A 24666-nucleotide genomic window follows, 5' to 3' on the forward strand; every position below is an offset into this window, starting at 1 on the left:
CACCAGCAAGTCCACCTCTGAATGGCTTAAGCAAAACAAAACAAAGACTTTGGAGTGGGCTAGTCAAAGTCCTAACCTGCATCCGATTGAGATGCTGTGGCATGATCTTAAAAAGGTGATTCATGCTCGAAAACCCTCCAATGTGGCAAAGATGAGAGGGCCAAAATTCCTCCACAGCGCTGTAAAAGACTCATTGCCAGTTATCGCAAACGCTTGACTGCAGTTGTTGCTGCTAAGGGTGGCCCAACCAGTTATAAGGTTTAGGGGGCAATCACTTTTTCACACAGGGCCTTGTAGGTTTGGATTCTTTTCCCTCCTTAATAATAAACAAACACCTTCATTTAAAAACTGCATTTTGTTTTATGCACAACCCAAAAACACATTGTGACATCACAGTGGCCAAAATCTGATCAGCTCATTTTCATACAGGTTTTTATATTGCTGGATCAGGACACAAAGAGAAAGAATCTCTTAACTCAGAGGGCACACATGTAACAAAGGTAATTGAGACACGGCAGCCATTAAGGGCACAATCTTAACGTGAGATTAAAGTGACCTTCGACCCCCAACTCTTATCAGTTAATCTTTGTAAAGTGAATTTCTTGCTAAATTTAAATGAATTCACACCAGCGGACCACACTCAGACATATACCTGTGATGAAAGGTCAGAGGTACAATTCATGTTATCTGAGCATGTAGGATATTTATATTAATAAAATGTCCTGCAAGTTGTGTTTGTGTATGAAGAATAAATGCAACATCACTGAAATCACAGAAATCTCTTTAATATCAATCAGTGTTTTTTTACAAACACGCTCATAGTGAATCTTAGCTAAACTTCCATTGTACAGAACTACTGACCACAACGACATAATCACACTGTGCACAAAAAGGAGAACACACTGTACACTGGCACAGGCCCACTGAGATACATTTACACACACACATACATGCACTCACACACATTCACTCTAATGGTGTGAAGTTTATTTACAGGTGCTGCACCATCTTAAATATGACTCATCTTAATACTTACGTACAGACTCTTGTAAACAAACATTTGCGAAAAATCTTGACTGAACGGAAACTGATCAATGTTTTATGATTTATGACTCATGTTGTTGACTTCAGGCCTCATGCAAGAACCTATTGTGCGAAGACAGAATTGTTAACATATAGAAAAAGCCTGAGTATGAATAAAAGTTCAGACAGTTTTCTAAAGGGGACAAAAACCTGTTTGTCTTCAAAATGCAAATACTACATTTATGTTGTACTTATATGGAATTGTATTTATATACTGTAACCCCCTTTCTGTCTGATTTACATTATTGTGCAGACATGACTAATTCTACCGGTTTGATTTGTTTTGTTCCAACTTCTCAAAGAATAAAATAATCATAATTTCTCAATCTGATAGTTACAGTTTGAATGTGACTATAATAAAAAGCAAAGTAAGTCAAACTTTTGTTTAGTATTTTGGGCAGGGTAATTGTTTGTAAAATCCCATTACTCCAGCAGCTTCTGAGGTTATGAATGTCTCCCTTCATGACTAGGTTAACATCACATGCAATCGCATTGATCTCTTGTCTTTACCGCCTGACTTCAAACTCCTCGAGCACAGCCTGCTTTAAAACAATGCAAGGGCTGCGTTGGTGGGGGTTTGTTTCTTCGGTTATCAGTCAAGACTTGAAAATATGAGCTACAAATTTACAAAGACTGAAGGTTTGTCAGACTCCACAACACTCTACTGTGATTAAAAAATACTATACTACCTTTATACCTGTGCAAAGCAGAGGCTTTTTTGGGCCAGAAAGTGCCTTTTTAAGAGATATTGTTGTAAAGGTGGGAATCAGAGTGGAGGTCAGTGCCTGAAAGTTTGGCGAACCGGATTCAAACCTGTGTACTGGGCCGAAGACACCCCCTGTTGGCCACCAGCTCTAACTACTGAGCTATATGACAGCCTCAGAGCGTCTCTCCTTCATTTCTGTCATAGTATGGCTCTACTCTAACGTGAAATTCTGTTTAGCTGTAGTCATATTTTCAAATACTGAGATATGCATTTGTTAGTGTTTTCACCTGCTGATAAAAAAACAAGACTTAAAGCTCCACTGTGTTTCAGTTTTATGGGATGTGTTTTTGAGTTAACAGGTGGTCCAGATAAATACAAAAGGTTACTACATTCATCAGGTTTGAACAACAAATGAGAGCACTTAAGTGAATCTCAAAGTAAAAAGAGGTTCATTAGGAGAATACGAACAGGTTCTTGCATGAGGCCTGACGGGTTTTGATTTTAATTGTTGATTCACATTGTTTTCCCTTTGAGTCTTCTAAGGGGAGTTAAGATGTGCTGTGTGTACCTGAACTGTGCTGTGCAGACCTTGATCCGCAACATCCATCATCACCGCCGACTGGAGGGTAAAGTTTGGCTATAAAACATGTTTCAGCTCTAGGGCCAGTTTCGCATACAGATTGGACTGAAGTGACCTTCTATAGTTCCGTTAGCCCTATTAGCACCAGTGGTTATCCTTTACTTCAGAAAAAAGCAGTGCTTGGGTGTTGAATTACTTCCTGTGAGTGTCTTTTGTGTCCAAAGCAGTGCCTTACAGCGCAGCTGCTGCTGCTACTGTGAAGTACAACATGATGTCACAAAACCAATGAGACAGATAAACCATCACTGTACAAATACATGTAATATTTATTCCTTCTGCTTGTGCTGGTCCACTGGCTGGTGATGATGCAGCAGTTATTGGATGCCTCTGAACAAACACATCGCAAACACCATGGCAAAAAGCTGCAGAGAGGAGAGGAAACTGTCATTCCCCTGTATGAAATGTTTGTCTGTTTTTTCTTTGAGTGATATTTTTAAACTGTGCTGTACTTTGCAGCGAACTGTGTCAACTCTCTGCAATGAAAAATAATGAATCTGTAAGTGAAACTGCCCCAGAATTTACCTGAAATTCAAGATTTTCAGAACTTTTTCTCGACAACACAATTTCACATAACTGACAAAACCTGTTCCGCATAATTAGGATACTAAAGAAACATTTTGCCAAATTTTTTTAGGGTTTTAAGACAAGGTTGGCAAGCCATTTTAGTTTTTGATCGTCTGCTGAAAACCAGAATTTTTCTGAGATTGGTTTGAGTAATTTCATTAGATAAAAACAGGGACACTAAAAAGTGATGCACACAGCTGGGACTTGAGCGCTTGGTGACGTTCAGGATTATAAAGTTGGCCAACTTTATATCGTCGGTGATCGTAACTTCTGAAGCAATGGACTAAAACACAATGAGAACACAGGAGAGCTGGAACTTCATGGCAAACACTGAAGGTTTGTTATGAAGTTATGGCCGGAGAATTGACAAGACATTTGCTGCAGCCACAAGTTGACACAGCGGTTGTCCGACCAATTCTGAAGATTTCTCACCCCGGACCCATGTGAGACAAAACACTGAGAGCACAGCAGCCCAAGGTTGCAGGCCTCTGCTCAGTGAGGGCAGTACAAACAGATAAAGTGGTTCAAAGTTATGGCCGAGGAAAATATTTCCCCAACATGGTCTATTGTAATTTGAAGTGCTCCGGTCCCAGCATCACTTTGTAGTGTCCCCGTTGTCTTTGTGCTTTTTGCTACGTTTTATTCGCAGCGTTTTTTTTAACGACACGAAATGTTGGTGAATGTTTTTACTCAATTCTAACCCTGTGTTGGGAAGTTGGTGAAGATGTTTCTTCATGTGCATGTTTTTGGCACATATTTGTGTTTTTATACTGCACATTTGCACCCGTCGGCATCGTACTACTCTTGTTTAATATGCATACACACATACAAAACCTTTTTATTTTAATTGTAATTTAAATAGCGTCAACATCATAACACAAATAACTCATAAGAATTATGCGTAAAATCAGCATCCTAAAAGATAACCTGTAAGGAAAGTATGTTTATTAAAAGGTATTGATCTGATTACTTGGTGTAGAAAGTCGCAGTTCTAGATATAAATAACTTCTGTTTAAAAAAAGCGTAATTGTTTGATTGTAAACGTACATCACTGTCCTAAATCCCTGACATAAAAAAAACAGGCGATATACATTACTCAGTATTTAGAAATATAAGGAAATGAGGAAGCGATACATACTTCAATAGTCAGCACCACGATGGCCAGAGCTCCTGCGGTGTAAATGTACATCTCAAAGTAGTCCACCACCGCAGAGTAACAGCCCTGCATGAATAAAACATACAGCGATATAAAGAAAACTGCCTGGTTAGGAAAATATATATACATATTACCATATGGTGATGTGTCCATTTAACTGGAATAACATTATTATGAAACAATATAGTGTTTTAGAAACGTCAATTATTGAATTCAGGAATATTTATCGACTGAATAAAATAAATCTGCATATGATTTTCTGTGTTGACCTTGTTATGTCTGAAGACCATGCTGCCGCTCACACACTGCTCCATACTGACGTCTCCGGGGTAACTGTTCCCCTGGCAACAGGCCTCTGGGACCATTTTAGTGGGGCTGAGGAGCCTGAAGAGGCTCTCGTCGAAGTCCTCGGGGCCCCTCACACCACAGCAGTCGAACTGTACACAGACACATGAAGGGAGGCGTTGATTAAAGATGGAGAGAAGGGTGAAAAGAGAAGGTAAGCGTACAATCGATGCTTCACCGTGGTCATGATGGCATTCCAGGTGGATGTGAAGACGTCGGTGTTGTTGTGACCTTGGTAGTGACGTTTCAGCTCCCTGCTGAAATACTCTCTAGTCAACTGGAAGTAGACACAAACACAGATTAGTTTAGAAACCTGGAAAGTAATTAATGTATCAAAATATGTCTAAACCAGAGCCCAGTCTGCTCTGATTGGTTAGATGGCTGGCTCTGTTGTGATTGGTCAACCTTTTAGAGATGTGTTGGAAATCAGAATCAGAATCGGTTTGAATACCAAGTAGGTACACAGAGGAGGAATTTGCTTTGGTATATGTGGTGCATTCAGAGACACAAAGAAGAATAGGTAGCAAATGTTCCACTCCTTAGCCTATCACGTACAATGTGTTGGAGCACGAGCCAATAGAAGCAAGAGTGTTACATAGGGAGGTCACTATGTTTCAGAAGAAAACAAAGGAGTCCAATGGGGGCGTTTCAGACGGGGGGGGGGGGGGGTGGGGGTGGGGGGGGGGGGGGGAGAGAGGGTGTGGCAGAGAAACTCCCTCTGCAGGGAACTGGGATTTTATGCCTTTGCAGACCATTTACATGCACAGCAACCCCATAGAACACACTAAAGGAAAAGGAAAGCCCTCAAAAATATAATTGGGCCTCTTTGAGTTCATTTTCTTACTGTAGCCTAAACTAACTGTACTTGAGTATTGTCCATTTTCTACGACTTTGTTTTCTTTTACCATATTGCAAATATTGTGCTTCTTAAAAATTCACAATATTCAAACAAAATATAAATCAACAAATAAATAAATGCATTATGGATTAAGCAAACCAGAAGAATAAAAATGATAAAATCAGCTCCACTTTTAGAAGGCGCAATGCATCCAGTAATGCATCCAATAATTATAATCAATGATATAATATGCATGATTTGGAAATTCTTCTACGTTTTAGTTCTTTAAGCATATTTTCATGCTTATGCTTATAAACTTGTACTTAAAATGTAAATGCAGGGCTTTTACTTATGAGAGTATTTGAACAATGTAGTATTGCTATTTTTACTTAGATATAAACCTGAAGACAATCTGATCATCGTGGTTCTTGTAGCTTCACGGTTCTCTATAAAGTTTAATTAGCTACTTGGCAATTAACTACTTTGTTGTGCAAAGCATGAGAAAATATCTGGTGTAAGTAAATAAATCGTCACGCTTAACAAGTCCACAACTTGACGCTTCTTGGCGGAAAAAGAACAAGTGCTACATTTGTGAACAGGGTTAAAGCTCAAACTACATTCTGCATCAGTGTAGCTGCAGCTGTCTGCATGACGTACATTTCATTACCTGTCTTTGAGGGTCTGTGCAGGTCTAACATTTACGACCACACCGACTTTACATGTTGACTGCACCTGATCAAACACGTCTGTCTGTTGTAACAGACTGTGTGTGGCAGCTAGTGACATCTATAAATCTCCTTTACCATCAGCTGTCAAGGAAGGAGGCCTCTGACCCACCAGCTTCCATAACCATGGTGCAACTTGACGGATCATTTTACAGTATTTGTTTTTAAAGATGTTTGAGAAAATTCATAGATTTAACTACAGAGCTCTCAAACGCAGCACAAATGTTGACATCTGAATTAATTGATTTATCACAGACCCCTCACATGTCTTGTATACAGAAACAACTGTGTAACCATCAGGGGCGTACATGAATGCACTTAATGTTGGCAATTAACAATGTTAAGCACTTCATGTCTGTTTAATTACATGGTTTTTATTTATGTAGCAGACTTTATGTCCAAGACCAATTTCCCTGGTGATTCTGAACTTTGAGCTCGGTTGAGACAGTACTCACATGCTCCCTGAACAGGAACGCCAGGATGGCAGCTGCCAGCTCGGCCAGGAAGATGAAGAGGATGAGCATGAAGAACTGAAACCAGTGAAGAAGGAAGAATTAGTGTAGCCTAGGGAACTTATTGTTATGCAAAGACATTTTAATAATAATAATTATAATCTACAAGGACTGCCAAATGCCTAGTTATGACTCAAGACATGACAAAAAACCGAATGAAACTGTCCGTTTACACAACATAACTACTGAGTGTGAATAATAGTTTCTCCATAATTAAACTGTCTGGTGAAGTAATGGTTGAATAAAAAAAAAAAGTGTCCTATACATACTTTTTGTAGACATGCATCATATCATTCCTCTAGATGGCGCACTTGTTGTGTCACTCTGCTCTTACATAACTATGGGCTCCGGACAGAGACTCAGTTTGTTGCATTTTTACCACTTTTTTAAGGTATATCTGAAATCACAGCACTACACTGTAATTAAATAGAACTAAACTGAGGTAAGAAATAAACAGATGAGGCAACTTAGATTTATTATATTATTCTGGGACTAGAGCTTCCAGGTTTCTTTGTTTAAATGATAACAAAGTATGATCTGTATTTGTGTATGTGTGCTTTGTAGAAAGTATTTTAGAGTGAATACAATACGCGCTCATTAGATACCAGCCTTAAGGTAGAATCGATCCAAATAAATAAAATAATGACCTCTGCTTTACTACTTGTTTGGAGTTCTCCTAGCCAATGAGTCCATCAATAATAACAAGATAATAAAATCTACTAAATCAAGCACTAAACCATTAAAGTACTGGAGTAAAAGTACTTTTTCTACTACTGCAATGTGTGAACGCAGCATTATTCTATATTTAAAATATGTAACACATAACCCACTATAACGTTTCATCCCATAGGATGATGGTTTTTTTTCTGTAACACTGAAGCAAGTATATCCCTGTGACAGGTGATGCTACAGCAGACTCACAAACAGCAGCAGACACTTGTTCTCCCTTATTGCTCCGCAGCAGCCCAGGAAGCCCAGCAGGAACAGCATGCTGCCCATGGCCAGGATGACGTAGACCCCGGTGAACAGCACCGGGTTGGCCGCCACAATCTCCCTGAAGCCCATCGGGTCCACAAGCACCCAAACACCCACACCCAGCAGGAAGGAGCCCCCCAGCTGAGGGTTCAATATCCAGTTATTATGACATCTTTCACCTGTCACAATAACTTAGTTTGTAGGAAAATATATGGTGAAAAAATAAACAAAAATATAATAAGGAAATACTGTAAGCACATGATTTAAAATAATAATAACTTTGAATTATTGAGAATAGTTACAAGTTGGAATCAGTTATTAAAATATTCTAAACACATAAAACATAACTAAAACAATGGCAATTACTGGCACATTGGAGTGATGCTGACTACTGTCAAAACAGATGAGGCGAGTGGAAGGAGGAAGTTGGTCTGTAAACTGTGATTTTGGGTAAAGAATATTATATATTTGTTTAACTTTCAAGTAAGTTTTTAACAAAATGTAGCCCCTGTTGTGAGAGACTGCAGTTTTCCTTTAAACATATAGTCTATTCATACATAATGAATCAAAGTAATGGAAACATCTTGTCAGTGAAAACAGATTTAAAAAAGACGCAATGATCTCAGCTTTCACTCACTGCTGATATCTTCCCTACATGAATATTTTCCGCTGTCAGTATATTTGATGGAACGGAATATTCAGACTTGACTTTAAAGCTAGTTTGCATTTTTGGAAACCTTGTAAACAACAAAATAACAGCAAAAATGTTTGTTAGCATAAAGCCATATTGTGAAACAAATCAACAACATCATTATAATTTTACAGGATTGTTTTCTGATTATATTCTGATGTCAAACCACAGAAAAAGAGAGCAGAATGTTGAACTCACAAAGATGAAGAAGTTGAAGATGAACATGAGGTACTTCATACAGCTGAGGCAGTCCCCCTCCATGGCTGAGCCTCGGGCTGGAACCTCCCCCTGCCCCTGCACACACAAAAAAAAGAGCTTTGGGATATTTTATTGAGCTTTTTTATTTGCACAGTTTTATGGCATTTTGTGGACCACACATCAATGAATACAGAAATATGAAATATACAGTATATACATATAGTAAATGAATAAGTTGCAGCATGAGTAATATGGAAATCTTAAAGCTAAAAGTTAATTGAGCAGGATTCAAGAATATATTCTTGTTATTTTGAAGGCGTAAAGATGAGTGTAATTCCGTACATGACAACATGAATACTGATTTGTTGCAAAGTTACAAAATTACGTTTTGTCTTGCAGCATGCATAAATGTAACTCTACGCAGCATGTTGCATAACGCTCTTGAACACTGTGTCTTATCTGCAGTCGATATGAGCAAACATGAGAAGCAGGACGGAGAAAGGTGCGATGACACTTTGTCAGTAACAGTTTTAGTCAGAGGACGTGACACTGCCAGCCTGTCCCTGTGGTATCGTTTGGCACATGGAGGGACGCTGGCTGCTGCTGAGGAGGACATGTTGCTGTAAGTGGGGGGGTAAAGAGGACCAACTGTGCACTTATGGTCACTGCTGGTGTTTACCAGATAAAACATGCAGCCAGCTGTCACATCAAGTGTTTTGTTTATTATCAAATTAAATCAAGAGCACGACTAATGTGAAGGGTCCTGTTTATTTAAGCCTTTTAAATTAGAATAGGTCCTTTTAAAAAGGGGCCTTGTTTCAGATTTAATCACATCAAACATTTGTCTACTGTGGTAAGTATTTAGAGGCAGGTGATCACCTTTTATTCCATCTATGTTGGCTATAGCGGTTTATGTTGACCAACTATTCCAACCACTATTAATTCAATCACTTTTTATATTGCCGACAAACCCTATGAACAGATAAAAAGTCTCAAAATTGTTGACTTCTTGTCAGTCCGCTCCATCCTCATTGGCTCCGTACTGAAGATGTTGATCTTTACTGCAGTATGTTAATGGTAATGAAGGAACGAGTCACTGAACATTGTGGCAAACTGATGTGTTTTGATCCTTGCTAAAAGTCACAGCCTTTGATTCGTTCTGTCCACTTCACACTGAATATTTTAAGTATTGACGCATTTGCCTGACTCTTTGTAGCGCAACCATGAGGTTTACATTTGTTGCTTGAGAATTCAATTGGATGCAGATGTCCGTGTTTCACTCAGGTGAAATTGTATTACTTTGGCCTAAAGACCTCAGTTTACATTCTATTGCCTCAAGCCAACTTTCTCTATGGCTGACAAAGTCTTTTTTTTTTCTTGGACGGCACCAATTCATCTGAATCATTTCAATGTGATGTTGTAGAAAGAAGTTACAAACAACGTATTTTGTTGTTCAATTTAAAGGGCCAGACATTTTGGGGGAAAAATGTTCTATGCACTTATCAACGCTGAGATTTGGGGTTATTTTGCTTCCATATCATATTTGCTTTTAGACTATACATCCATTCATCCATCCATTGTCCACAGCTTATCTGGAGACGGGTCACTTTGGAAGCAGTTCCAGCAGAGGGTCCCAGGCTTCCCTTTCCCTGGCCACATCAACCTGCTCTGACTTGGTGATTCCAAGGGGCTCCCATGGAGTTATATTTCCTCCACCTGGTCCTGAGCCTGCCCCAGCTGGACGTACCTGGAACACTTTACTACAAAAGGCGGCCAGGAGGCATCATTACTAGGTGTCCGAACCAACTCAACTGTCCTTTCTACGCAAATGGGGCTCTGCTCCGAATCTCCTCTGGTCGACTAAACTTCTCACGTTATCCCTATTAACGCCAGCCACTCTCCAGAGGAAACCTATTTTGGCTACTTGTACCTGCAATCTCGTTCTTTCGGTCATGATCAAACCTTCACGACCATAGGTGAGAGTAGGAATGAAGATGGACCGATACATTGAGAGCTTTGCCTTCTCAGCTCTCTCTTAACCCCAATGATGCTGTAAAGCGACATTGATAACGCTCTCACTGCTCTGATTCTCCGGCCAATCTTACACTCAATGGTCTTTTCTTGACGAGTGGAAGGGGAACAATCCAAAATTAACGTTTTGGTTTTGTTCACTAACTTTGTCTCTTTGCGTTTGTAGATTTCTTTCTTCTTCTTGCATATATAAAGATAACATTTCAGAAAACAGGTAATACAAAAAATACATGTAATAAACTGGGAAAGTTAAATCTATTTGTCAAAATGTCTACCCTATTCCCCTGTATTGTCTTGCCTTAAATGAAAATTCTCTTTTATTTGTTTGTTTTGCTCTTTTATTATTGTCTACATTATATTACTACATTCTGTATTTACTTCCATTGTAACTGGAAATTAAGCATTGTTTGTTTTCTTTAAAATGAACAATTGAAACGAACAAAGCTTGCAGGAAAATAGAAAGGTTTGAAAGTAAGATTTGGAAGATGGCCTTATTTGTTGGTGGTTTTCAGGTGTCCTGTGTAACAACTCCAGTAATTGCTTTGCACATCAGACAGACTGCGGTGAGGTCTCGGCAGTGTAAATGTGTATTTACTGCTAATTTGACCGCTGTGTTGAGCTTTTACTTTAATGGAGTGAAATGGCGGGAGCTCGGCTTTCACTGCAATTAAAACGTAGGTTTTGTGTCCGCCAGTGCACTCCGAGCAATTGCCGCCTCTTTGGCTTAAATAAGGAATTTGCCTGCACATGCACTCAGCTTTATTAACACTTCTATGTAAATCACTCATGTCAGCATAATTACGCAAGGATTACAATAATGCTGATTGTGAGATGATTGTGAGGTGAACAAAGGAAGACTGCGGTTGTAAGAAGAAACAATAATAAGAATACACAAAGAGCTGTCGAAATATAACAACAAGTATTGTGGCGGTGTTTCAGAGAAAACATGATTACAGTCACATTTACTGCAATCACAAAACTGCTGCCATAATCACAGACAGACCTCTTGATTTAAGCTCCAGGGGTCCTTAATGCTAAAAACAGCAGTCACGGTTACAAGTAATCATGATGTAATTTATCCTAATTAAATTACTACAATTATAATCATAATTATAAACAGCTGTTTTATAAATGAAATCATCCATATACTATTTGTATTGTGTATTTTTTTTATGTCAATGCAGAAAGCAAAACTGGATGCCATAGAAAAAGGCTAAACGATTCAGGCTTCTTGCTTATGTTGAAACTTTGGAATTGGGACACATTTCCTTATGAAGAAACAACAGTTTGGCTCCGAGAGGATTGTTGACATCCACCTGGCTCTATCTTCATCTACTTTATAGCAACACTTGATTTTTCTTTTCATTTGGACTTTGTTGCAAATGTATTATCTCCTCTGTTGCTCTCCCCAAGGTTTCTTCAATTTTCGGCCGTTAACTGTGGGGTTCCTTTCCTTTATAGGTTGTGAAAGTCTCAGGACAGAGGGTGTTGCATTCATATTCTGTAGACAATGTAAAGTCCCCTGAGACAAATGTAAAATGTGTGATATTGGGCTATTTAAATAAACTGTGATTGATTGATTGAACAGTTCTACCAGTATTGCTTATGTGTAATCACAACAATGCATTACTTTGAACGTTTTGCTGTTATCTGCAATTATGAATGATATATTTATATTCCAAGCAAAGACCAAAGCAATATTTTACCTTCAGAAAAGACCAATGGTCCATTTACTTGTTACTTGCAACCCTATAAGATGAAGTTTTTTTGAATGTTTTGCAGCAGGGAGATCATTCTGTGTTTCTATGCTGGTGCGTAAGTGCTTTTCATCCTGAGCCACCAGACTAACCGTCTTTAGGCTGAACAATCAAACATGTTTGTATCTTACTGGCTGTTCATGTTACATAAAATGCAGGTCCTACTCTTTCCTCTACCTTCAGTTTAAGTGTGTACCTCACACAAAGACACACACATATGTGCACAGCAGCTCAGGGTGGTGTTCAGGTCCCATTTAGCAGCTGCGGCTCCTTTCATAAATAGGTCTTGGGGCAGCTGGGTAATTTCACGCAGCCAGACAGAGAATGGCCACAAATAATTCCCTCTGCTCTCTGCAGTCATGGAGAATTTCAGTGGTTGGATTCAATAACCCTTCAGTGGTTTCCTGTGGGCCAACACCAGAGAGCCTTCAGGTGTTCAGTTTGATCCGCTCACACTGGGACCGACTGATCAGACCAAGATATTTGCTCTTTGCTCATCGTGAGGTAGGGCGCAGAGGCTTGTGGAGAAACAGCCAGTTCATGTTTTTTAGTTACCCCCCCTGATTGACCATGGCACTTCATACAGTAGTTATTTTATTGGTTGCACTTTAAAAAAGGTCAGCGGTAATTGAGGTTCAAGTTAAAATAATTCAACAATTTCCAGCGGAACGTGACGTCGAGGGTAACCAAGCCCCCAGAAAGTGAGCTGGAAATTGAAAATCATTTTGGTAGTGGTCAAACAGTGGTACTACAGTTTATGTGTCAGCGTAAATCAGCATATCATTTATTTTTAGCTAAATAAACTACCCAGTTTGAACTTAAATGGCCCTTTTTACAATCATTAGGCCCTAAAAGTTGAAAAATGTGCAAAAAGACGAATCCAGAGCGGAACAGCGTTTTGGGGACGGGGCTTATGAAAACTCACGTTTGCATGCTCTATGGGCCCAGATCCCTGGATGATCTGGGTATTTTTGTAATCACAAGTCATGCCATTTTTTTTTCTTGCGTCATTGAGCAACTTTCATAGGAATTAACAACTTTCTCCATAGGAAAACAACTACACAGTCAACACAGACCCATTTTACCGCTTGTCATGTGAAGGCAGCTTGAGCATCTGGTGTGTGTCTTTGTCTGTTTGCCTGCCTGAGTGCGCACTCCAAATATAAAGATCTTTAGGTTGCTAAATGTCTCTGTCTGCTGTTTGGTGTATAGTGGACTTATCAGAAATGTTCTGCCTGTTGTTGCTGGAAACAAAGTTATTAAGAGTGGTGACAGTGAAATAAAATGATCTTAAAATGCTTCATGTAGCAAAGGTGATCTGCTAATATAGAGGATAACTCTCTGTGAGTTGGTCCCTTTTACATTACCATTATAGTCATTTGGTTCAATGTTTTTATAACACAATACTGATATGCAAGCTTTTAAGGATCTGAGGGACATGTTCAGGGTATTATTTTCGCAACAATTGACATATTGCTATGTTTTCACTCTCGCTTTTCGTGTTGTAAAAGAGATTCTCTGTGAAAGCTATCTTATGGCCACAAGGTCTGCAAAGCTTACTGAAAAATAGTGGCTGCCCTTCAGTTTTTCCTTAGGAAAACACTGTTAGCCTCGTCAGCACTGTTGCCGTTGTTTGTACTGTCCGTAGTATTAGCACCATGAATTTCCTATGAAATCCTTGTTGGTATAAGCCTCTAAGGATTAGTCTAAAAAGCCTTTGGTAAGGTTTTAACCCTAGGAGACTTTGCTTTCTTTTAAAATGTCATAAAAGGTTGGAAAATGAAAAAAAAGTGTCAATCAGTATCAGTGTTCTTCCACATTTGAGTATAATGCCAAATAATTCCTGAAGAAGGAGAAATTATGCCATAAATGTTTGACTGCATTTAACTTCTATTTTCTGGCAGCGGTGAGTTCCTAAGAAGTCAAATATCCATATGAAATACTTTTTATTTTACTTTTTATAAATGTGTTATATGTCAAGTTACATTCATTGCATGTGACAGTTTAATAAGCGTTTATAATAAAACCACTAGCCCAGAGTGTTGAGCACTGCAGAGTCAGCATAAAGCGGCAGTGAAACAGGATCCCAGTGTGAGTCCCGAAGCTTCCCACAGCCAAACTGTGGACCTGTTTCTGCACAGATTACCCACAAGTGACAGGACGCTCCGGTCCAATAAATCACAGTGCAGGAGAAGCTTGTAGGAAGTGCAGCGTGTACAGAAGTGCGTTTCCTCTCGATTGCTTTCATCCATCAGAGCATTGCAGCAGTGAACGCGGACAGGGATAAACCCAGAGGATTTACGCTTTTTGCATTCCTACATCCGTAATGAGACCAGAGGAGTGTATTGATGTTGGTAAAGCTCAGGTGTATTGGTGTGGTCGACTCTTTTCTGTATTGGGTGCGATATTGAAAGATGTGGGAGTTTCATTTCCATAACTTTGTAAATACCTGTAAAATATTAAATGTGTTGATGGATTGTGGTGATCTTAATCAGTTCCAAGTTTTACTTTATAATGTACTTTTGGTCTTTTTATGGGATTTGCTAACAATGAAAAAAATGTAGAAAGCATATTTTTCCCCCTGAGGTCAGATAATAACTAATGCAGCTTTAAAACCGCTTAGAAAAAAGTCTTTGTACATTTTATATTATCAAATGATACGGTGACCAACAGGTGCAATTGCGCTACAGCGGCACAAAACACTTCCATTATGGGAAACTGCACTATCCTACTTTTATATTATATTGCTGGCCTACTGTCACTGTTGGCAAAGTCAGTCTGTTCCATAGTTGAAATTGTTTTGTAAGTATTTTTCCAATGACTATTTATTTATTTGCATCCTTTTTGAGACCTAATTTACCTAATGGAAAAATGTGGGGCCATTTAAACAGGTTTGCACCTGTCGGCCACCACAAAATGAAGACTCAAATACTATTAATTAAGTTGCAATAAACTACATTTTTTTATTGTGCTAGTAAAACTCAAGAATCTTACGGGCTGAAACCCTTAAAAACTATTAGTTCAAATTCTGCAAATTGAATGAATAATATTGACTTTTTTTCAGTTTGGGAGAAACTGAATGAAGAAGATGAAAAATACTAAAGAACAGAAAAGTTGGACAAAGCAAGCCTCATGGGAGTGTTCCTAAAGAGGCAATGACTACCACTCACAGCTATATCTCCTCGCTGAAAGCTACCCGTTGTGAAAACCGGTCACGTGAACAGCCTCTTCTCACTGAGGGACCGCCATTGTGCCTCATAGCCATAAATACAGCGAGGCAGAGGAGACATCAAATGATCTTCTTTCAGATACTTTGATTTTGTAGACCCTGAGATGCATAACAAATAAAAGCGATGGATGAAGAACATATAAAGGTGGAGGTGGTATGGGTCCGTGTGGACTGAAGTTCCTGCTCTGAATGCTTAACAGATGTTGAAGTATTGAAGTGGAGAAGCGAGAAGAAATTCAGCTCTCAAGGGGTCACCAGCAATTTCACTTTAATTAGTGAAAAACTCATAAACTGCTTTAATGGGGCTCTCCAGACAGATTAGGTCAATTGAGTCCCACCTCTTCCCTTATTAGCTGCGGGCCGCAGAAGTTAATGTCATGGAAGCAGTTTTAAGCACTTGGAAACTTGAAAAGCACCCATTACTCTCACACTGCTGCTTAAAACATAAATCATACAGCCGCTGAAAGCATTAAGAGACCACTCCACTTTCTTAAATCTGTATCTCTACATGTATGGCAGCCATTCCAATGTCTGTTGAATTCTAACACAGGGACAAAAATTGCCAGTAGTTTATAGAATACAGTTAAAAAAAAAATCTAAAATCAATTAACTCTCTGACGTACCTATACAAAATAAAACAAGAGAAACTGATAATGATGAAGTGGTCTCTTAATTTTTTCCGGGCTGGATGTTTTGCCTTCCTCTGCAAGGTAGAAATAAACTGAATCCTAGTTAACATTATAACCTATAGAGAGCTGATGCCCCACTTCAAGGCAAAATGTAGACTTTGTTTTTCTTTTTTAAATGTATAAAAAAATGTGACGTGAAATTCACAACTCATTCTGGATTTCTTTCATCAGTCTTTCGGAGAGAGAATGTTACGTTTCCAACCCAGTTGAGATTCAACCATGCCCACTTACGCATTGGTGTCCCTATTTGAACAACACTCGAGTAATATCACGTCAATTTTAGTTTAGGGAAAAAAACGTTAGGGGCAGTTTTTTAGAACACAAACAATTAACTAACTACCCCTCCCACAGGTCCCTCTCCCTCACTTCCTGCCGCTTGGAGACTACTTCACTTGGGGGTGAGCACTTGAAAAACATTCTTTATGACGCAACAGTATTTGTCAAATTTATATTTTGTGGGATGGAAAGGCCAAAGATGACACTATGATTCTGAATCGATACTTTCGTCATGCCTGGGTGGGCGGGGTCAAATCTAAACTGCGTTGGAAAAATGATAGACACGTCCAGTTTAGTTCTAATGGCTGTTGCAAAAGTCCTACCACAAAAGAAAAGGAGTCTGTGTGAGTCCAAAAGTCCCCTACCAAATTGGACTGAATCCAAGTATTACAGAATGTAGCCAATCACAAGAGGAGTTTGAAAAAGTACAGCAATGCTCACATGGCTGTGAAGCTTTAAGTAAAGTGGTGTGTTACGGCTTAATGCTAACGTCAACAAGTTAGCATGCTAATGTTTAGCAGGTATGATGTTTAATAGTTGGCCATCTTAGTTTACAACGCTATCTTGCTAACATTAGTAAATTAGAACTAAATCCAAACTACATTTAGGGCTGATTTATACGTCAAGTTTTGCAAGTTTTTTTCATAGACTATATACCCGAACAAATTGAAATTACAACCTGATGATGGAGGTAGAACCAAATTCAAAGGATGTACATTGGATTTACAAGGACTATTCTTTTCAGGATCCTCATCCTTGGAAGCAAGAAGTCTCAGGACGAGTCTGAAAGTTAGAGTCTTCTTTTTATCAGGGTAATCTTGGGCCAATGCAGCATTGATCTGGTTAAGTTCTGTTCCATTTCAGCACCAGGAGCTGTCCGATATAATCGCTACAGACCCAGTATTGGTCTGCGGCCTCTCTCCAAAGAAGGTAATTGATTATAAATGGAAAGTAGGATCATTTGCAGCAGAGCTTTGTAAAATACCAATAGGATTGTGATGTTACCCAAAATATCGAGTACACCTCACAAATATAACATAAAGAGTTTAAAATCTTCTTTTACTCAGAAGCAACTTTGTTTTTTTTGGTGAACGTGATGTTCTTTTCAAAGTTGAATTGAGGTGAAAATGATGTAATGATGTGTGCTGACTGTGCACAATGTCCTATAAAAAGAGTTTGAAATGTGTTCAATTATTTAACACATTCCTAAAATATTACTTGACTCAGTATTGGCAAACATGTCATGTTTTAGTAAGAACGCCATGTTCCGCTTTTCCAGCCTGTTAGTTCTGGGCTGTTATTAATGTCGACGCGAGGAACAGAAAGACGCCGTCATCCTCTCTCTCTAATGGTCGAATGCCACTCTACTCTACTCTACTTTTTTATACCTATTCTAAAAACCAAGAGAAGAGAAGTCAGAATGGCAGTAGTTAGAAGTGCTGGTACATTTAGTCAAATGTACTTTTACTGTACTTGATTTAAATGTGTATCTACTCCATTACATTTCTGAAGGGTAATGGGAAAATATTATTTGTATTATTTTCTTTTTTATTTGACAGCTGGTTTTGAAATAAGGATTTTACAAAAAAAACAATACATTTACATGATATACTGTATATAATAGTTATGGGTGCACGGTATTGAATTTTTGCCCATATCTCAAATGGTAATAAACCCTTTAATAAAGTTAAAGTTAATATGCCTTCTGTGTAAGTGGTGGCTCACTAGTTGATGCATAAATAAAATACATCGCTTTTCAAAATGAACCTATTTCACGGGCAAAATAATAATATCAACACATTAACTTTGGTTAATGTAAAAAATACTTATTACTTAACAAATCATTTTGGAACAATACTACTTAGGAAGACTTTGATCTTCATGCTGATGTTCTTTTACTTAAGTGAAATCCTTAAAGTTAACTTGGAACAGAGTTATAATCGAGTGGTATTAAGATTTTTCATTGAGTAAAATATGAGATTTTTGCTGCATTCATGTGGAATAATCACAAAAGAGTTCCCGGCTGGGATAAATTAACATGAACACCCTCCCTTGTTAAAAACAACAACAACTCCGAAACATACAGTATATGAACATGTTTTTTAACTCAATGAACAGTTAAATCCAACACAGCTTCCTTGTAGTGTCCATTCTGCTTCCAAATTATATCTGAAAGGTCATGAAGACACCATAGTTAGAATAACCACTTTCCCTGCTCAATTTGTAATTTTCTAAGGAGCATGTGAACGCAGCATTGGGATTTGCAAAGGTCTGCACTCGCTCGGTGGAGACACAGAGACAGAAGAAAATATATGTTAAGCATTTGGTTTAAACATCTGACGAGCTTTACTGATGAAGGGAAATAAACACAGCGAAACGATGTAAGGAGGAGTGAACAGTGAAGCTCACCATCTACCAGAGACACCCTCTTTCATGTGTGTTAACTATGATATATGTGTATATATATCATGTGTCATAACTATGACTGCATGTGTGCTGCATTTTACACCAGGTGGTTTACAGACACACTGTGAGGAGATACATTAACCTTAAATCAAATTACCTTCCAGACTGAAATATTAAATAATACTGCACTTTGAGTGAAACTGCATAAATAAACAGTAATATGTTTCTATTGAAGTCGATGGATTGCCCAAACATCACAGACATCTGACAGTGTAAATATGTTACTTTAAATTGGACTTAATTAGATCAGTCTGACCTCTGGGATTCACATTCATTACTCTGTCTGCAGAGCAGTTTGAATTTCATCAGCCCGGCGATATTAACCAGAACAAAGTAATGTGTGTACACTTGACCCACTAATAATAATAAAAAGAAGCCCTTTGGCATTAGAAACAGTAAAATAAGTGCATATAAGCACGCAGAGAATGTTGACCTCTAAAAAGGCTGCACACATTTATATTTAATAATAGAAAATGTTTAATTTTTAAATATAAATCCTGCTCGAAAAAGTCCAATAATATATGTGTAGGATATATGCAGTAATTCTTTGTTTTTGTTAAAAAATGTTTTTAAAAAATAACAGTAAATGAACCTTACCAATAAGCATGTGTGTGTATCAAACCCAGTGATGGTCAAGTTACTTCCAAAATGTAATACAGTACATATTACTTATTACTGTCTTTTTAAAGTAATAAGGTTCATTACATTATTACTGTCTCTGAACTGTTATGCGTTACACTACTTTTGTGTTACTTTAGTTAATTTCACCAAAATAACTGCAAAAGTAGGGCTTTAAATGCTAAAATGTAGTTCATTGCAGCTCATTAATTAAAGCTATCTATGGCAGTATGCTGAAATTAAACTCATGCTCTGTTTGAGTGAGCTGAATAATATTTGATACCGGTAACATGACGTCTCTGTGTGTTGTTAATAACATGTTAGTGGAGCCTCTGCACGGCCCTGTAACCTGCTGTATATGAACGAGTCTCTATGGCAGTGTTAGCTCACCTTGTCATCGGTGTGTTAACGGGGATTTGGCTGACAAGCTTTCTAAAAGCCGGCGATTCCACAGAGGACAGAGGCTGCATATCTTCATCACTCTGCCACAAGTCTCTTAACTTCTCTGGGTTCAAGCAGCAGACCGAAAGGAAGTTACCTTCTGTTTCTTCGACCTGTGCACACTCCTGTCTTTCTCTTTTCTTTTGTCCGAGCCTGCAGCTCTGCATTGTGAATCTGCAGCTCTCAATCGACAAAACAGTTTCTGCAGCCCTCTTAACCAATAGTAAACAGGCTTACTGAGTTACTATTCAACCTGCACAATTATTTCTCTGGTGTCGGAATGTCTCGCGATGTTTATGAATTCTTAGAAACTAAACACCACATCATTTCGGGTTAAAATGTGTTGTAACTGCGTTACTGAGAATTGTAACGGGTATTATATTACCCACATTTCAGAAGTAATGCGTTATATTACTGCGTTACAGCAAAAAGTAATACATTACTGTAACTCCGTTACTTTTGTAACACGTTACACCCAACTCTGATCAAACCCCAATATAAATATATGGTTTCGGTCAATCGTCCAAACTCAATCTTCAGTTTTAATAGGCTGAACCATTGAAACTAAAGCAGTCTAATTCAACAATCCAGCAATAAATCCAGCTGAAATGCAGATCTAATCTTCAGAAAGCTTCTTGGCTTGGAGAAAAAAGGACAAAATGGAAAGACGGCCACAATCCTGAATTAGATTGAAAATAACAACAAAGATGAATACATCTCTAATCATTGTGAACTACTTCATGGCTACTACTACAGCTTGTTTGTCAACTACAAATGATGTCAGTGAGATAAAACTTACGACTGAATAGGTATAGCAAAATAAAAAAGAAGAACCCACCTTTCAAACAAAAAAAAATGGATAATATGAAATAAAATGATTATTGAGTCTGATTATTTGGATCCTTACATGAATAATGTGATAAGGATTTGGAGTACTTTCCGAAATTCTAAAAAGTTTTCCCTCTAGCAAACGACACAGAAGTGTGTGACAAAGGAGTGAGAGGTCAGTATGACTGAGTAGCAACAGAAAGCATCCTACCATATGTACCTGTTTAATGGCTCTCGGTTCAAATGCAGGTGGTAGAACGGCAGGCTGTGACCTTTGACCTCCAACTGCTTTACATCAGCTGTAGAGAGAAAACAGAGGAGTTAAGGTTGGGTTCATAATGAAGCACATTAAACATATAAAGCTCTAAATAATCACAGAGTGGGACAGTAAACCATTAGGATTGCCATGTTTTCCAGTTATTTCTCCATGATAGTAGATGGTTTGTCATAATGTGATATTCTCCAGAGGATAAATCTAAATAACTCTGGGACCTTCTAGCGACTTAAGGTTCTTTAAAGGGGCCCTATTCTGCTCATGTTCAGGTTCATATTTGTATTTTGTTCCTCTACTGGGACATCTCTCCATGCTTTACAATTCAAAAAGCTCTTTATTTTTCTCATACTGCCTGTGCTGCAGCACCTCTCTTCACCCTCTGTCTGAAACCAGAGCCCAGTCTGCTCTGATTGGTTAGCTGGTCGTCTCTGTTGTGATTGGTCAACCACTTAAGAGTTATCCTGCCCCTTAGTGGATCACGTACAATGTTTCTGTATGCTAGCCAAAAGAAGCACATAACATAGTGATGTCACTTTGTCGCAGAAGAAAATAATCGAATGGAGGTGTTTAGGCCGAGGGGGGGGCCTTTAAAACTTGAATTCTGTCCAATAGTGAGTGCTAATTAGCAAATGCTTACACAAAAATAAGATAGTGAGCATGGTGAACGAATATATTTCTTAAGCCATGACGCAAAAGTTACCAAAGCTCTCCCTCGAGACAAAACAAAGATGATTTTACACTGTGACCTTTGTAGTCCACGTAATGTCTGGCTGTTTCTATAGCAACCCCCACATGCAAGCAGCGACTTGATGATGGATGTTGTTGCTGCGATGGAATCGTATGCTACATACGGCACATCAGGCCGTGGTAAACACCAAAAAAGGGAAAAAGTCACTTTAGTAATGAGAGTGATTCATTTTGCTGCAATATTGAACAGTGCTGCATGATTCATGTTTTTTTAATATGTGATTCAAAACTGCAGAAGTGTTAATCAGTAAACACATGAAAAGAGATGACTAACTGTGAAGCTGTAAAGTTCATATTATTCAGCTCACATAAACACCATCATACGGATAATAGTGCAGCGGAATTAAAAGTGCATAAAGTAATCCTTCAGTTCTTCGCTGCTCTTTTGTTTGGTATTGCAGCGCTGACAAAGCTTTTGTTTAGCATGGACATGACCACGATCCCCTGTGAGCCAACATGTATTGATCTGTGGGCGCTGATGAGCCGACCATTGTTTCCAGCTCATTCTGGATCAAAGAAACAAAAATAATCTAAAAAGCAGCTTTAGGATGAGGGTTTTTTTACTTTGACTTTGTTTTTGATATTATAATAGGATTTAGATCACGGATAACATTTTTTCAATATTTAAAAACCAAAGTTTTACTGTATCATAAATATATTTGATCAAATGTGCAACAATCAGGTTAAAAACTACTTTTTGAATTACGAATTTAACATGAAAAAAATCTCCAAATTTGGACATATTTACCAGAAAACCAACTCATTTTACCTGTTACCTGGAACATTGTATATTTGGGGGGGGGTTTTTACACCTTATTGATCATCTTTTTTGTTTTATCTGCACTTTTTTCGTACTTTTACTGCATCTGCTGCACCATCATATTTTTCAGTTTGATCATGTTTTACTCAGATAAAGATTTTGTCCAGATTTGTTTTGACATTCACTTTTTTTTCAAAGTAAATATACTTAAACATGAAACAGTTGTACGATTTTTTTTAAAGAAACAAACACAAAAAAAAATGTTGCATTCTGTTTAGATTTAAAGGTCTCCTATTGTGCTCTTTTATGGCATATATTATAGATATAGTCTCAAATATATATATAAAAAAAAATACCAAACAGATCATTGATTTTAGCATGTCCGCTATCCCTCTATTTCAGCCCTGCTCCTAAAGTGCTGATTCTGTGACTGTAGCTTTAAATGAGCTGAGCTGAAGCTGACCACACCCCTTTGGAGCGTCATGATCTCTCTGTCTGAAGAGAGAAGTTTCTAACGGAGAAACTCAACTAAACGCTGCCGTGATTAAACGCCTTTAATCACGGCAGCGTTTAGTTGAGTTTCTCCATTACCACTAGAACAGAGACATTACATGCGTTATATATACAACAACTCTAAGTTAGGGTGACCAAACGTCCTCTTTTGCCCGGACATGTCTTCTTTTTACGGCCTGTCTGGAGCGTCCGGGGGGGTTTTATAAATTCATGAAACCATTCATGGGACCATTAAGCGTGTACTTAAATTGACTGGCGTTTTGCACAGAATTCTACGGTACTTTGCTGCGTGACGTAATTCCTGAGAGGCTGCCTTGTGGGCGGCTCTGCCACGCACGCACACAGAGGGAGCAGAGCAGACAGCGGAGCAGCGTTGCGCACAAAATGCCAAAATCTGGTCACCCTACTCTAAGTCCCTCCTGCAGACATCCTGCTGAACAGAGACACAGAAGTGCTGCGGAGGGGATTCAGCTCGCGACGTGACGTGGGTGGGACGTTGCCAGGAGTTCAATGTAAAGCCAGCCCACATTTCCGATATGACGTCATATCGGCAGCAAATCTGGATCAGCTCCGTTGTACCCCTGTTTTTAGAGATATGGGTAAGGAGGAAAAGAGGAGCTGTATTTTCTGACACTTTGTGAGTCTCCTTACACACCGGGGACACATTTATATGTAAAAGACAGCAAAAAGTGCATTTTGCATGATAAGGGACCTTTAAATACATATAATTTATATCAAATAACAATATTTAGCTGAAAATCTTGCCTGTATTCATACATGTATTCAACATTCAATGTACACCATGTACTTGTATGTTGCTGGTCGCTATGGAGTGGAAAAAGGTACTTCAAAGTGTTGCTGTGTATACTGTATAATCTTGAGACAGTTGATCAAAATCAGTTAATATGTTTTTTAATTTACCAAGCAATGCATACACTCTCCAGAGTTTTATTTTGAAAGAGGAAAAACCCCACAAAAAAAGGGTTAAACTTCCAAGAAAAAAAAAAAAAAAAAGAGGGATCACTCCCTGGGTGAAATGTAATAACCTCTCTATGACTAGACTAGACTTGAGGTTAAATAATAGTGAATTTAAAAAGGGGCAAGTGATGGTCTTTTAATCCTGCATACAGATACAGGTTTCTTCTGGCAGCTGTGCAGAAACTACAGGCCTTTCAAACAGAAGGCACATGACTCACGCATGTGTAGGACCAAATCTGTTGACGGCGGTTGCTGCCCACTCAAAAAGAAGCCCTTCTCCCCGTTTCATACTTGCTCCATTTCTTAACAAAACAAAATCACATTCATGTGCAGATGAAGTGAGAAGGTGACTAATGCTGCACCATCTGAACATTTTTTGAGGATATATGAGTAACCGTTTTTCATCTCTGAAGTGTTCAATGATATGTTTGAGATTAAATTCAAACTTGAACTCTGATGAAACAAGATCAAAAGCTCCTTCTGCCTTTTTGATGTGCGTGCATCACATTCACACAGTTGACAAAATGACAGCTCCAGTGCATGTCAGTAAGAGCAAGAGAGATAAAGGTTGTATGATCTAAAACTCCACCAATGGCTGAAATCTGCAAGTGTGTGACACAAGCGAC

General features: G+C 38.5%; 1 protein-coding gene across 2 annotated transcripts in view; it reads right to left on the bottom strand.

Moving 5' to 3' along the window:
• Nucleotides 1-764: 764 nt before the first annotated feature.
• The window catches only part of LOC134862557 (tetraspanin-18B-like), a 29977-nt gene continuing 6075 nt past the window's right edge, over nt 765-24666 (bottom strand). The window contains exons 2-9 of one of the 2 annotated variants that reach the window (XM_063880554.1): nt 20989-21067; nt 8434-8529; nt 7491-7685; nt 6513-6587; nt 4673-4771; nt 4419-4586; nt 4132-4215; nt 765-2791 (exon numbers count right to left, since the gene is read on the bottom strand). In XM_063880554.1, coding sequence (XP_063736624.1) covers nt 2744-2791; nt 4132-4215; nt 4419-4586; nt 4673-4771; nt 6513-6587; nt 7491-7685; nt 8434-8496 — 732 coding nt within the window. In that variant the 5' untranslated portion in view covers nt 8497-8529; nt 20989-21067 and the 3' untranslated portion in view covers nt 765-2743. Of the gene's footprint in view, nt 2792-4131; nt 4216-4418; nt 4587-4672; nt 4772-6512; nt 6588-7490; nt 7686-8433; nt 8530-20979; nt 21068-24666 lie in introns of both variants that reach the window. The other variant, XM_063880553.1, reaches the window with a different exon arrangement.

The sequence above is a fragment of the Eleginops maclovinus genome, chromosome 4 (genome assembly GCF_036324505.1).
Source record: "Eleginops maclovinus isolate JMC-PN-2008 ecotype Puerto Natales chromosome 4, JC_Emac_rtc_rv5, whole genome shotgun sequence".
NCBI lineage: Eukaryota > Metazoa > Chordata > Actinopteri > Perciformes > Eleginopidae > Eleginops > Eleginops maclovinus.